At 39.3% G+C, this 16,252-nt stretch overlaps 1 protein-coding gene across 1 annotated transcript; it reads left to right on the forward strand.

Annotated features, from left to right (window-relative positions):
• The first annotated feature begins 6,670 nt into the window (after positions 1-6,670).
• Positions 6,671-12,729, forward strand: LOC140004324 (uncharacterized). Its single transcript, XM_072056809.1, has 4 exons — positions 6,671-10,258; positions 10,345-10,469; positions 10,546-12,130; positions 12,216-12,729. Exons 1-4 carry the CDS (start codon positions 9,989-9,991, stop codon positions 12,504-12,506), a joined length of 2,271 nt encoding a protein of 756 aa, XP_071912910.1. The 5' UTR covers positions 6,671-9,988; the 3' UTR covers positions 12,507-12,729.
• The last annotated feature ends 3,523 nt before the right edge of the window (positions 12,730-16,252 follow it).

Here is a 16,252-nt window from a genome sequence, read left to right on the forward strand (position 1 = left end):
ACTACTGTCTTTTACTGTTCATTACGTTTTTATTCCTCCAATATACTGACTTGATCGTCGGAGTGATCCCAAGGGAGAAGCCCCGCCACTCACTTCGGATAAGCAGGTTCACTTTGGACCGGCAAAACTGTTACACCTCACTTGAGATAGGACTGATTCAGGTCGGTTCAACTATCCACCAGAAACCACCTCTTCAATTGGCGCTGTTAAGAAGTGCGTCTTTGGCGTCACCCGAGCACCATCAGCCCTCAAATCTCATGGTTCCAATCATCGGTTCTTTTCCTAAAGCTGTCGGGGGGTATGCCTTCCTTGTGACCGCCGTAGACTACTTCACTAAGTGGGTCGAAGCCGAGCCTCTAAGGTTCATCACCGGGCTGGCGGTTCAAAAATTTTTTTGGAAATACATCATTTGCCGCTTTAGCATACCTCAGGTCATCATTTCAAACAATGGGAGGCAGTTCGCCGAGAACCCGTTTAAGATTTGGTGCGAAAATCTCGGCATCAAGCAACACTTCACTTCGGTAGGCCACCCCCAAGCCAACGGTCAGACCGAAAATTTTAACCGAATTCTCTTGCATGGCCTCAAGACTCGATTTCACCAAACTGGATCATCATGGATAGAAGAACTCCCTAGTGTCCTGTAGTCCGAGGTCAACCACGCAAGAAACCCCATTCTCCTTGACCTACGGAACCGAGGCGGTCATCCCTGCTGAAATCCTCAAACCCAGTCCTCGGTTGGCAGCTTATTCAGCCGAGGTGAATGAAGAGGAGAGACAACTGGATCTCGACCTCGTGGAAGAAAGAAGGGATGTTGTCTCAGCTCGGGTTGCTTCATACAAGAACACCTTGGCCCGTTACTACAATGCCCGCGTCAAACATCGTCGATTTCAACCAGGAGATCTGGTCCTGAGGAAAAACACAGTCAGTCAAGCTGAACCGCAAGGGAAATTATGCCCAAAATGGGAAGGCCCTTATCGAGTTGTGGAATCTAACTTAAGTGGGTATTGTAAGCTAAGTTACCGGAATGGTTCTCTAGTACCGAGAACTTGGCATGCCGAGAACTTTAGATTGTATTATGCTTAAAAATTTTAACAAGTTGCGACTTCAGACATTTTGTTATTTTTTAATACCTTTGTATCACACATCCGTCATTAAAAAATAAGGGGGACAAGCAGGGGACGAAGCGAAAAAACTAAAAGAACCGAGATGAGAAGGAATAGAGATTTCATTTAATGAAAAAAACATTACAGAGGGAATACCAGAACTGGGGTTAGGAGTGTTACTAAGCACATCCCGCCTCGGCATTCCCCTCCACCTGCGAACCTAAACCCCTTTCTCGGCTCCCTCCTGGCCTGTTTCCTTGCCGATCTCTCCTCCGCCGGGATGAGGCTCCCCACCTCCTCCATGCCCCTCGCCAATTTTCTCGCCGGAGCCTTCAGTAGCCTCTTCTTCTCCCCCTTCCTCGTCGAACTCCTCGTCGAGCTCAGATAGCCACTTGTTGAACTCGTTCCAGACCTTATTCAGGTTTCGTCCGGCTTGGAAGCCCTCAGCCATCCGATCACACAGCTCCTTGGAGTCCTCGTTGTAGTTGGTCTTATTCCTCAGGGACTCCAAGGCCTCGGAGGAAAGGAGAGGAGCGGCCTCGTCAATAGCACAGGTGTAGCCGAACATGAAGCTCGTCATGGTCAGTTCGCCGAGCTCCCTATTGAAGGTTTCGGACCTCTGGTAAGCCTCCAACGCCGAGGCTCCAGCACTCTCGAGTGCCTGTTCGTGGGATTTCTTCACCTTGTCGATCCTTTTCTGTTCCACCTCGAGTGTCGATCTAAGACTATTTATGGTAGTCTCGATCTCTACCTCCTTCGCTTCGACCTGTTGGAGTCGCTTCTTGAGTTCCGTCTTCTCAGACTCGGACACCGCAAGTTTTTTCTCTAACTTGGAGATCTTATTTTGTAGCTTGCCGGTGTTCTGCCCCTTGACTAGGACACAATACCGTTGGGCCATCTCGGCCACAAATGCTGTATTGGAGGTCGTGGCCACCATGACGCTCTAGATCACCTCGGTTGGAGATAGCTTCCTCTTGAACTCCACGTCTCTCGGTAAGCTCGACTGCATCACCAACTCCCGTGCGACCCGAGGTTGGGTGCATCTGTCGTTGACCGAGATCATCTAGTCTGGGCACCAGTGTTCGCCGGGATGTGTCTTGCTTTCCCCAAGAAATACAGGGGGCTATGGAAATGATTCTATAGTGACGTCCCCGTGATCGGATTAACTGGGGGCTTTAGTTGTTTGCCTCGGCTATGAGGAGGCGGGAGTGCCGTTGTGACTCCCTGGTGAGGCACCCTTTCTGGCACCGATGAGGTGGACCCCGTGGCAGCTGTGGCCGAACTGCTTTTGGCCGCCATGGCCGGTGCGCTCTCAGCCGCCGTAGTCAAGGACAAATGTCCTTTAGTTTTCTTTGGTGGTAGTGCCGATGTCTCACCCGAGTTTTTCCTTTTTGGCCACTTGGCCACCTCAGCCGAACCAGAGGTTATAATATCGGATAGCTTAGTCACTGCACAAGGAGCAAACATAATTATTTGTAATAGCCGAAGTGAAAAGAAAGCTAATAAAGAAAAACTTACAAGGCTTCGAGTGTTTTGTGGAAAAGAAAGGAAGCTTTTCAGGGTCAATCATGGCTCGGCTATTTCCCCCATCGACCAACACTACCTCGGGGTAGTCCCAACAATTAATTCAAAACCCTGATCCCATTAATTTCTGAAAAGCCACCTCGTCATGATTCCCCGTGGAAGGGTCACCTTTCGATTTAAGCGGCTTCCACCAAAAATTTCATGGGAAGTCTCCAGCCGGGACGAAGATGAAGTCGCGCTTCCAGTTCTTTATCGAGGTGGGGGCGTCAACCACGAGTTTCGGGATGGTGTTATTCCGGTTGCAGATATAGAACCATCCCTTATTCGTCCCGTGTGCCTTGAAAATATAGCACCGACGAAAAATATTAACGGTGGGGATCACCTCTTGATGTCGGCATAGTATCTCGAACCCCACCAAAATGCGGATCGTGTTCGGGGTGAGCTGAATGACCCTGACGCCGAAGTACCGAAGTACGTCCCTGAAGAACCTTGACGTCGGCGTTTTTCAGCCCAGCCTCCAGCTGTTGGAGGTAAATTGCCACAGTACCCATTAGGGGCTTCTCGGCTGAGTCATTCGGCCCAGGTGACCTAATGAGATACCCAAGCCTAAAGGGGTATTTTTTTATTACTATTTCGGCCTTGTCTCTTCCGACACGGCTCCTAAACATCGGCATTTTGCCGAAGTCTGTCTCAACGACATTCTTTGGCGCATCCGGCTCCAATACGCCCTCATCGTGGGGTATTTCAGTTTCGAGATCGTCATTATATACGACATCGGAACCTCCCTCAATCATTTCGGAGGATTCCGATCCCGGGGCTGTCTCGGCCGTCTCCTCGGCCGATTCATCTGCAACCTTAGACGTCGACTCCTCGGAGCTAGACAATGTCGTGTCTTCTGGAGGGTCAGGCCTCTCCTCGGATTGGTAGCTCGGTTTCACAATTTCTTTGTGGGTTTTAACCATTTTGGTCATGTACGAAAAACAAGACGAAAAAGAAATCACCTCTTCACCCACAGATTTGCAAGTCTGATACGAAGTTAGAAAGTGACGGGTAGGGTGGTGAAAAGGACCTCCTATTTATAGAGGGTCGAGGGAATCCGAAGAGGTGGCAAGAATGCGAAGAGGCGGTCACGTTCAAATTCAAAAGATGCATCTCTCTCTCTTCATTAATGCCCCGTCCTTTCAACAAACATGCCCACCTGTCGCACCCCCTCATCTTCCGGAACAGGTTCAGGTCCCAAAATCTGAATGACCTCGACGCAAGAAAGTCTCGGTCCATCACGAGCCCCTGAGCTCCCGAGGCTTTGGGGGGCTTATTGAGGATGCCTACCTCGGCCACCCACTCTGTCGAGGTAATCCACCTCGACCATCACTCGAACGCGTTCATGGCCTGAACATGACCCCTGGGTTCGGGCGGATCTATGGCCTCTGACATGGATGACCTCTAGACCTCACCCCTTCCACTTCGCCTGCACGCTGATGATGTCAACCCTACCTGACACAGTACGGAGCTCATGCTTTATCTGAAAAGCACCTGATGCTCTTAATGGCTATTGTGCCAGACCCCCCGTCATCAAGCCCCGACTACTATAGTGTCAGAGTCAGATCTCCTGTCAGGGGACAAAGCCGTAATGGCCAGAACGTGGGTCCCGCCAACATAAGCGTACCGCCCTGTCCTCTATTCCTGCTCTATAAATACCCCCATTTACTCGTCAAGTAAGCACACTACTGCCTTTTACTGCTTATTACGTTTTTATTCTTCCAATATATTGACTTGATCGTCGGAGTGATCCCAGGGGAGAAGCCCCGCCACTCACTTCGGATAAGCAGGTTCACTTCGGACCGGCAAAACTGTCACACCTCACTTGAGAGAGAATTGATTCAGGTCGGTTCAACTACCCACCAGAAATCACCTCTTCAGTTTACAATATCATTTACACGTACATTGCCAGTTGTAGCTTGAATTTAGAGTTAGATGTTACTCTGTTAAAAGATTTCTGATCTAACCCAAGCACAAACCTAGACAATGAGAATATTTTACGATATACTTCATGCTTGCATTGCCAACTTTAGTTTGAGTTTGGAGTTAAAGTGTCATTTTATTACCAGATTTACCAGATGTCTTAGGCTATAATTAGCCTTAGATCTTATGGTGCTACTTTGTTCCAGGGATGGCAATTGAGGGAGGGGATGGAGTGGGATGGGGGTCATTTTCTTTCCCATTAAAAAAGGGACAGGGACGGAGGTATACCTAAAAAAGGGACAGGGACGGAGGTATACCTAATTATATTTATTGAAGCCTACATTATTTATTGAAAAAATCATTTAAAACGTTTCTCATATTTTTTTAAATGAGATTTTTTATCATTCATTATTATAATGGTAATTTTATGTCTCTTGCAAAATTAAATCGATAAAATTTATTTTTAAAAAATCGGTAAAATTTGATCCCAACTTAAGTTTTCGATCTTTTTTTACACCTGACTCCATCATACAGTCCACACATAATTATTATTTTAGGACTAAAAGGTTAGATCTTGTTTATAGTTAAACAAATAACCTGATCCATATTTATTTTTATTCTTAAAAAAGTAGGATCAAATTCAAGCCATAATCAATTTTCTCAATAAAAAGGGATCTCATCTAATTATATATATTCATTTTTGTCACTAAAAAATGGGATTTAATCCTTTTATACATAAAAAATGACTGCATATGAATCATGTTAGTGATTTCAAGTTAAAACATGGTAAAAAACTTAGGTTTTGACTAAATTTTGTTAACTTGATTTTATAAAGGGAGTAAAATTACTATTTTAAAAGGGAAGGAAAAAAAATCATTTGGTAAAATGTGAGAGATATTTTGAACGATTTTTTGTTATTTAAATGGAAGATCCTGAACTCCATATCTCAAATTTATACTCTCCTTCCCTGTATCATCCAATCCATCGTTCCCTCTTCCCCGACCCACATGATGCTTGATTTTGAAAATCATCCCATTGTGTTGATCTCTTAAATGAAGCGACGTAAAATCATGAAGTTTTATCTTCATAATTATCATTTAATGTAAACATTGTCTTGGTTACAATATGTTCTCTAAATGATTAGCTCTACATAATAGTCATTCAATCCAACTTTTTTTTGTATGATTTCAAGATTTCAACAGCTTTCATAAACTTTTTTTGTCAATGATATCTATGTTTACCACTAAACAATGTGCTATATATAGCTAATTGTCAATGAGGTATTTATGCACGTATGGAAGTTAACACACATAAATCACACTAAATTTATTATGTAAACACATATACTAACAATTATTATTTTTCATTGCATTTATACATTTTACCTAATTATTTTTATGTTTTAAAAGAAATTTAACATCTCATCTATTTCTTCTTCTCGAGTAGTGCGTGCAGTGGACACTCATTAAATATTTCCAATATGATCACATTTTATGTTACATGTATAAGAACCTACTTAAGTAAGAAAATCTCTATTGTTTATTAAAATTAATCCTCAATAATTATGCCACCCCAAAAAATGTTGCTAGTTCCTAATTTGAAGTCATACATGCTGTAGACTTTCTTTTGACTAATATTTCATTCGGTGGATAGACAAAGAATCTGGTCTTCCAAAACTCATACATCTTGCCTTCCATCCAAACATCTCCACCATAAATTTGCAACCAAGTCACGGATTACATAAGATTAACTTACCTTATGAGATTAGTGACAAAAGGAAAAAAGTGATTGGAATTAAGAATAGACATTGATGATAGCGGGAAAGTGAGTCGGACTCAAATAAGTGCCCCGAAGCTGATGGCTCAAAAAAAGAAAAGAAGCACATGTCAGTAGCCGTGGCAGAAGCAGATGCAGATGAATATCCCCGCACTTTTCCAGGTAAAAGTACACTAATCATTTACTCTCCAAATCGGACGAGGCGGATCAGTGCGTATGCAGCAACCCTGGTCTCGTCAGCGCCTCTTCAACCCAAGAGACGCGTCTGTTAAAACGCTTGAGCTCAAGCAAAATGGCCGAAACTCAAACAAGACGAAGCAGAAAATAATCGCTTGTTATAGCCTCAAAATTTTCCTCTAGGGCTTTTGCATTCTAATATCTAGAACATTCCTAGTCTTGGAACACTGCCCAAAAAAAAAAGTTTTCTCTTCTGCGGCTGCTTAACGAACTTGAACTTGATTCAACCATTACTACATTAATTAGTGGTTCCGGTTCCTAAATGCGGCGTAAATCGTGTTGATTTTCTTTATGTAAAACAAGATAAAAAAATGAAGCGAGTGAAGAAATCCAGCAGAGTTTGTTGGGCAACTGAAGCTAATCTTTGTCAGGTATACTCACACTAATGCTGTTGATGACCATCATTGTTTCCGTACTAAATTCGTGTATTGAATCAGCTTTTCAGTGTTTTTTTTTTTTGAAAATTTTTCTTGTGTTAATTTTTTTTTGGGAAAAAATTACTTGGTTTTTTAAGACTTCAAAAATGAGATTTCCTGCTAATTTGTGAGTGCACATTAGTTTACAAATTTGCAAACAAATAATTTGTGTGCATTCATTTATCTATTGTATTTGGGAACAGTACTTTATTGATTTTTGTTGGTAACCTAATTGATCCTGCCCATTGTAGTAGGATTGGTTTTAAGAAGCCACAACTATATTGTTTTTGGAGAGACCAGGTATTAAAAACTCTGTTGTTTTCTAAAATGCAGTTCTTAAAAATACAAACAAAATTGAAATTTTTGAAAAAGAGCATCATGGACATAATTTAGATATACAGTCAGTAAATTTTTAGACATATGGAAGTACACATTATAAGAGATAAGACGAGATAAAAAGGTCAATAATCATTCAATTTGAGTTTAAACTTTAAAGGAAGCTTTGAACTATTTGAGGTGCTAATCTGTTACATGGGGAGATCAAATTCTGTTCTACATTAATGAACGCAACTCATACTTTAGGGAAGCAAATTTCTCCTTCCTGGATGCATGGATGCATCTAGTTCGGTGGAGAGAAAGAACTCAACCCAATAAACAAGCTTCTGAGAACCCTTCATTCTCATTTCACGGAAGAAGTACTCATTGAGCTCCAATACGTGGCTAAGACACTGATAAGCTGGCTGTGTTTTGTGTTTACAATGATTCTGGGTGCATAGCTTTTAAGTTATATCTTACTAAAAGAAATGCAAACTAAGATGTTTTCGACCAAGCAGGTGCATGCAGTCAAAAGAAGTAAAAGGAGAGTAGAAAAAGAAGTTCAGGTAAATGAAGCCTTGAATAATAAATTTGTTCTTTGTAGGCATGAACAGTTTGCTTCATTTTTGAGGCAAAGAGAATGTCTAAAACATAAGGGATTCTGAGAGTTCTCCAAGCAGGAAGGAGATGAAGTTCCGCTCATACTTTGTATCAGCTGTTCTGATTAAGCATGTGATCTGACCATAAGCTATTGAAGATCATTTTAATTTTAACTAAATGATCTACAGATTTCAAGCTTTCGAAACTTGACTAACAGAATTATTATCTGTCACTCAGATGTATTCTTTTGATATGATCTTGGTGATGTTTTGCTTTTCAGAAGTCATTGATAAGACAACACATTTTGGAAGATGTGAAGAATGGTATCAAGAAACTGTCTGGAAAATACTTTAATTTCAAAAGTTTTCAAGGTGGATAAAACGTCCTGTTTAAGTCTTTTGACTTAAAGGTTCCCAACATCGAATGAGCTACTCTTAAGACACTTCTTAGATTCCATTGAATTGACGATAATCCTGATGCTAAATGATATGCTAACATGTGCACTTATCAAGCTGGCATTCAATGAGTGTGCCAATGCTTAGTTAGAGCATGTTAGTCATTATGGGCACCGTTTATGGGAATAACCGTGCTATAATATCAGACCTATTCTTCACTGTATGTGAAATTATTATGAGCTAATGTTGTCGGAAAACGGTAAGCAACTCCAAAAGATAACTTGAACATGTTGAGTTAAAAGAAACATAATCATCTAAACTTTAAATTACGCTTTCCATTTTTAGGTCTACTTAGAGCATTAACTTTAGGGTAAGCATATTGTGATTGGCTTGCAATGGTTCGCGTGGGAGCTGTTACACAATCTGAAGCAGCCATGATGTCTATCGAAGTACAGAAAGTGCTGTTACAATATATGCATCAGTCGTGTTATGAGTTCAAGGAAAGGACAGAGTCAGCTGATAGATCAATTGAATATATACTTTGTATGGAAAGGAAAAGCTGCTCTCCTTTGCCAATGTTAAGTCTGATTTGTTAGAATTTGTCCACTGGAATAGCTTAGGAAACACGGTTATTGTAAAGTGCGAAATAATGAGTTCAAGTGGATGAAAAATAACCGACAAGGATAGCCTCTACCTATTAGGCTGTGGTTGCAATTATGTTAGTAAATCATCTTGAGCATAATTCTCAGCTTCTGAGCAACACAAACCTAGAGTCTAGCAGGGTATTCAAAGTCCCTAGAGCAGTCCACAGTTTCTGCCTTTTGCTTAGATAAAGGGGTAGAAGTAATGGCTCGTTGGAAGTTCTTGTATGCGCACGCAATGAACGTGCTTTGGGGAGATTGTTGATTCTTGTCTTTAAATGAAACATGTACCATGCAGTGTGATGTGTTCCCAAGAGGGCATCGTCACTTGCATGCGTGATGCAACAGTAGAAGAATGCTCCAATATAAACGAGATCGCCTGCTTTAGTTGTGAACGACCAATAGGTACGTGGTTCTTCTTCTTATCCTCAGGCTTTTAATATGGTAAACTACAAATTTGTGTTAATGCGGTTTACTCTGAAGATGAGGCGACTTGCCATGCTTCTCCTATGTGCTTGTTGCAGAAACATTGAAGTTATCATAGGGTTTTCATATAGGATTTCATAATCATAGGTAGTTCTATACTTTTATTTATTAAGGAAAATTGATTCTCAAGATAGTGGATGCTTGGTTAAATGTGTAGAACTTTTGCTGCTTTCACTGATAAACATAAAGTTGGTACATTTTGGTTTTTGAAATATGGTCGTGCAAGAAATCAACTAATTTCATCATGTTTTACCATCTTGAAATGTAAGCCTTGTCTATGTGAAGTATATATTGCATCTGGTTGGGATGAGAAGGCAGGTTCTTGAATGTGAAGGCAATGAAACTTCTGCAGCGGAGTTACTGCTGCCTCCTCTATGCTGTTCCTTTCACTTCCAATTCGGCCTTCTGGGCTTGTTTTGGGATTGGGGTGGTGGGGAGGAATGGGGAATTGATTGAATAGGCTGCCATGTGGTGCGTCAAACAATGTAGCCCTGGTGGTTCTTTCTCAGCCTTGTCATCTCTCTACATGCATTATGTATATTACCGTGTTATTTACATATTTATCCGATCCAATACATTCAAGTCCTCGTTTGTTATTAGTGCAGGCAAAATTTTTCCAATCAGAAGATTGCCTATCTGAAGTAGGTAGGGAACCTCCTGGCAATCCTCACGAAAAGGTATCAAACGAAAATATTGCGATTGCTGATGGTTTTCCTGGTTCGTCAGTCGGAAGCTATCCCAACCCACTGAGCCATAAAGGTGTCTCACACATTCCTCAGATTCCGTGGAGAACTCCTCCTCGAGTAAGCTTATTAGAAGTGATAAGACTGCATAATTTTCACATTTTGCTTCTCAATTTTGGGTAACCTATTATGTATTTATCAAGCAGTTTGATTTGAAGTTTGAATGTCACGTGGCTGCTGGGGAAGAAAGTGAAGAGGTAGAGGTTCAAAAGCACAGGGAAATGAGAGTGCATGAGGCAGTTTATCCTCACTTTTCTGCAGTTCCTCACTGGTAAAGTAAACTCTTTTAGTTTAATTCAATTAATTGCTTTCTTCTCTTGACCACATCATTGGCATTTTGCAAATAGCCCCTCGATCTCATCGGATGTGGAAGCCGAACATTTTGATGATTGGCATACTCCGGTTATTCCTGTCACCGCAATTGAAGAAGCAGCAGAAACGGACTGCCTCGCCAAGCCAGAACCAGCAAAATTACCCCAAAGCCCATCAACTTCTGAAATTTTTGACATCCCTCAGTGCAAGTCTCTTCTTTCTCGAGAGCTATCTAAAGGTAAAAAATCTGATCATGCACCACTGCAAGATCTAGATGGCCCAATGGTTGCAGCAGCAGCTGCCACAACTGCAATCATGAAAAGTAAAGAGCCTCCAAGTTTAATAGACCCAGAGTTGTTGATAAAGCTTCTTAGCAACCCAGAATTGGTACAGAAGCTGATTGATGAACGCAGACTAGCTTCAGATACTACAACTCGAACATCTGGATCAAAGACGGTTGAGTCTTCAGTTCACCGTCCCAGCGCTAAAGGCAGCTTTCTGTTTGAGGAATCTACCATCGAAAGCTACAAACCTGACAATCCCAGAACAGGGTTCATCCACCGGCCATCAAAAGTGAAATGCTCGCCAGCTGCCCCAAGTAGAATTAGGGCTCAGTTGGCCAGTACTGAAACTGGACCAACATTTGCATGGGATGAAATAGAACAGTTACTTCATTTTCAGAGCTCAACTATTGTTTCATTGGTCCAAAAGTCCACTACCGAAAATACGCATCCAGGCAATGCAGGAATTGAGGCTGTACTAAGGCCAGGGAATCAACCATTAGCTGTTAAGGCAGAAACTGGAACAGGTCTTGGGCCAAAGCAAGTGACCACATCAATTTCATTACTGAGCTCAAAGTCTGATTTGCCAAGTCAGAACTCCAATTATGAAGTCTTTCAAAGAGCTGATGTTGGAAATATGTCTCTGCTGAAAGCATCACGTGCCTTATCAAGCTCAATTCATGATGTTTTAAGTAAGAAATCCACTGGTAGATACATTCAACTGGCCGATGATGGACATATGGCTGTACCAAGGCTAGTGAAACGACCACAAGCCAACAATATTGAAATTGGAGCATGCTCTAGATCAATGACAGTGGCACCATTAGTTCCCTTACTGAGCTCAAACCCTGATTTTCCAGGTAAGAATTTCATGAAAGGACATAGTCAACTGGGTAATTTCAGAGATCTCTCAGTACCCAGGTTTGTGAAACCAAACCTAGCTGGCTCTTCTATATCAGGAACAGCTTTTGAGCCAAAGAAAGTGACGCCATCCGTTCCTTTGTCAAGCGTATTGCCTGATTTCAGCAAGAAGTCTTCTGGAGAACATGGTGCACTTTTATACACTAGCTTCCCTGAGCCTGCTGTAGAGAGGCATTCCCATACCTTTCCCCGAATGCAATCTGAATCCTTGGTTGATCGGTTGGATACTGCATATATAGCACCACGTCTTGGAACTTCACCTGTCCCTGGATCACTAGCTGAGGTATATCGCCTTAAGAAGTTGATTGAAGAACATGGGTCGCATGATCGTGCAGGAAATGATTATGTTGGTGAAATTCCTGCTCCATCTTCTGTGCCTGGCGCCGAGCATCCATCTTTTCCTTTGGAGCCCTTGAGGGTAAAATTCCCGTCCACAGATCTTTTTGACAATTAGTTGTTGTGCATTTTCTTGTTCTCTGACAACCACATCTCTTTCTTTACAGAAAGATATCAGTTACTTCCAGTCCTTAATCAGGCAACATGGAGAAGAAAAAGGAAGTCAGGATGATGAGCTGTCTCTATATGGAATATCTCACAATCACCTGCAGTCAAAGGAATCAGATCGAAAGTATAAGAGAACTTGTAAGTTCTATAATAGTTCAATGGGATGCCGAAATGGTTCCAGCTGCCCTTACGAGCATGATGTACCTGGACAGTGGAGGTCTGATGTTGTGTTAGAGGTGCCTGGTGCAAAGAGGTTGAAGCTTGGTGGAAGTTTTACAGGGAGAACATGAAGTAAAATGTTGTAAGAGATTGGCAACTAAATTGTTATTTCCGCATAGTTGTTATAGTTTGTACAGCTCAAGGACCATTCTGTTTAAGTTGGCAGTTAATGTCAACAATGGAGGTCCGAAGGAACATTTGTCATAATTTAGAATTTCAGGACTTCCCTTCTTGTTTTCTCTCCTAACGTGAGTCTTTGTTTGAGACTCGACCTATAGTAGCTTGAATGGGCCACTTCTAAGGAGTTGATCAATTATCAGATGAGTGATGTTGAGCATGCAAGATTGCTGGACTCTCAAGAATACATCTGGAGAAATTTTCTTGCAATGTTCATTTCATTGCAATGCATGCAAAAAGGGATCCAGAGTTCTGCAAGTCTAAATGGTTTTCAACTACGGTGAAGTAACCGGCTCTTTTCTGCTAGTGGTTCTCCTTACTGGACTTTTTTCAATTGGTTCTTCCTTACTAGGCATTTTTTGTTTTTTTTTTTTGGGCGACAGACGTCCTTACCAAATTAACTGAGCCCAGCTTCAATTTTGAGCCGAAGAAGAAGAAGAAGAAGAAGAAGCCAAATATTTCAACTTACTCTTTGGTGTCATCATATCTCTTCTTTTCTCTTTATTTAATACTCTCAATCAAGAGATGGCTTTTATTCATACTTCGTCGGCTTTTCTCTTCTTGCATCTCCAAATCTTTCCATCCAAATGAAAGTGTCATTATGTAATCATAAATGAGAAGGGGGCCGGCATTCGATATTCTTGTTACAGTTCAAAGAATGATAAAGACAAAAAGCAATATAAGTTACAGAAAAGAATAACACGGAAAATAGGACCAATTAATGAAAATATCCAAACATATGGAGGGAGAAGAGGAATTTATGAAATAGAACGCCCTGCACCCCTTTTTTTTTTTTTTTTTTTTGTCTTCATCAATTAGTCTGATACATCGATGAAATTTAGACAGGTAGATAAAAGATTTCTAATCCAACCCAGGCACGCTCTACGATATAATTCACGCTTAGATTGCCAAACATAGGTTGAATTTGGAGTTAAATGTTACTTCTTTTTTTTTTTTATCGAGATGGTAGAATTATATTACTTGACACAAAAGTATTTACAAAACGAGCAAAGGCTCGATACTTACAACGTGCCATTAGCACAGCAAATTAGAATTAACCCATTCTACTACGTCTTGATAATTGCTCAAAGCTGGAACACTAAACTGAACACTTTGATAATTTCTATTCACTATTTCTAAGCAAAAGGAGCATTGTAAAACAAGGTACTCAGCCCTTGGACGTCCTGTATTATCAATAATGTTGTTACCCATGCCATGCATCCATTGATTTTTTTCGTTGGATTTGCTGTAGAAGATTTTTGTCAGGAACTCCAATGTTGACAAGTCTCCATTCCTGTTCTGCTGCCTTGATTAGAGCAAGCTTGACACCCTTCAGCAAGTTGTTGAATTTGATTCTCACTTGCTCTTTCTCTCATTGCCCATCCCATTAGGTCCTACTCCCTTCCTTCATTTGCCACAATACCATAGCCAACAGCTCTTTCTTTCTTGTTCCATTGCCACAATGATTATAGCTTCTTTGTATTGTTATGTATTAATTTGATTTTGCAAAAACAATTGTGGAATGGCAAAATGTCTATGGTTGCTTCGGTGGCGTTACACTTAGAAAAGATAAGGAAAACTCAAGACCTTTTGTAAGACTGTTTCTATTGGTCAAAGTATTATATTTCCTTAGGCTGGTTTGGATGAATTTTGGACCGTCACTGGGAGAAGAAACAAATTAAAAAAAAAATTAAGAGAATACGAGAGAACGGAAATGATTGAATAGTTAATATGGTTCGCATTCCAAAAGTGGCAAAACAATGAGGAAAATTTATTGAAGCCTACATTTTTTTATTGGACAAATAGTTCAAAACGTCTCCATATTTCGTTAAATGAATGATAATTTTATATCATTTTTGTTAAAATTAAATTGGCAAAATTTGATCTCAACCTAAGTTTTTGACCATTTTTTTCGCTGAATCCATCACATGATCCACATATGATTATTGCTTTAGGGACAAAAATGTTAGATCCTATTTGTAGTTGAACAAATTATCCTATCCATATTTATTTTTACCTCTAAAAAAGTATGATCTAACTCAAACCATATTCAAAATTTTTCCACAAAAAAAAAAGGAGATTTGACCCAATTTATATTCATTTTGTATCACTAAAAAAAAGTGAGATTTGACCTTTTTGTATGTCAAAAATGACTACATATGATCACATAAGTTAAAAAAGTGATTGGAAACTTAGGTTAGGACTAAGAATTTATAAGAAACGTAAAATTAATATTTTAAAAATGAAGGACAAAATAATTCATTTAGTGAGATGTGAGCAATGTTTTGAACAATTTTTCCTTATTTATTTTCAAAGCACTAATTCTGCCCACGATGTTAAAGAATTAACATAGTGGTGCTTGATTATGAAAAAAATCATCCATTTTTGTTAATCTCTCAAATGAAGCAAGGGAAAATCATGAAGTTTTATCTTCATACTTATCATTTATAAACACTAGCATTCTAACCCCTGCTATGCATGGATTTATATTTCAACTTTCAAATTGAAAATTAAAATTTGAAGCAAAAGAAAAAATTCTCATAACTTTCAGTTTAGTTTTTTGTTTTTAAAATAACTTATATTTGTATCTTCAAAATAAAAGCGCCAGACTTAATTAATTGGTATATAAATTTGGATTGAATAGCGTCAATTTTTCTTTTGAAAAAGTTCATAATTGATTCCACATTGATTCTCCCAATTGAAAGGAAAAATTTGAAGGAAAAAAACCATAACATGCAATTTAGTTTACTAATATTTTTAGAATATATTTAATTTTATCTCCTATAATATGATAACTATAATAAACCAAGAATTGACCACAGTGGTTGTAAATATTGGCATCTAAAAATGTAAGTAAAAAAATGATAATATCTTATACTATCCCTTACAACTATAAAAATAATAAAAAATTTAGATTATAAAAATGGCATAGTAGTGTTACATATTTATATATGAAGAAAACAATAAAAATACATAAAATAGTCAATAATATCCAAAGTTCTTTTAGTAGTTGGATTTCACACTCTTATTCAAACCCAATTAGTGTCGAATTTAGATCAAATACATATAAATTGAGATGATATAGTTTACCGTCAAATGTTCTATATCTTTCTATTAAACTATATTGTTACCTATTTCTCTATTATTGGTAAGATTTGTGTTATTTTTATTTTTATTTTTATCAAAATAAAAATTTCCATTTTAAAAGACTTTTTTTTTTTTTTTATCAATGATATCTATGTTTAACTCTAAATAATCCGCTATAGCTAATTGTCAGTGAGATACTTATTAATTGCCATAACTACATCACGTTAGATCATAAAAATACACTAGTCCGCTAGAATAGTCCATCATATTACATGAACGTGTTTGAAATTTAATTGGTCTAAAATATAATTGCATTATTCTAACAAATGCACATTAACACATATAAATCACACTAAATTTATTATGTAATGATCTTTCATTGATTTTAAAAGACTTTCCCTAACTACTTTTTTTTTTTAAAAAAAAAATTAACATCTTCTTCTTTTGTGGAGTGCTTAGCAGGCGCTCGTTAAATAACTGCAATATAATTGTATATTATGTTACGTGTACAAGTGCTACAAATGTTCCTAATTTGAAGTCACAAATGTTATAG

This window comes from Coffea arabica, chromosome 7c (assembly GCF_036785885.1).
Source record: "Coffea arabica cultivar ET-39 chromosome 7c, Coffea Arabica ET-39 HiFi, whole genome shotgun sequence".
Lineage (NCBI taxonomy): Eukaryota > Viridiplantae > Streptophyta > Magnoliopsida > Gentianales > Rubiaceae > Coffea > Coffea arabica.

Bases quoted from the DNA above. Each gene is read 5' to 3' on its own strand.
- LOC140004324 (XM_072056809.1), top strand. From the start codon at position 9,989: ATGTATATTACCGTGTTATTTACATATTTATCCGATCCAATACATTCA. The intron at 10,470-10,545 runs GTAAAGTAAACT...TTTTGCAAATAG, and splicing joins TTTTCTGCAGTTCCTCACTG to CCCCTCGATCTCATCGGATG. The intron at 12,131-12,215 runs GTAAAATTCCCG...CTTTCTTTACAG, and splicing joins TTCCTTTGGAGCCCTTGAGG to AAAGATATCAGTTACTTCCA.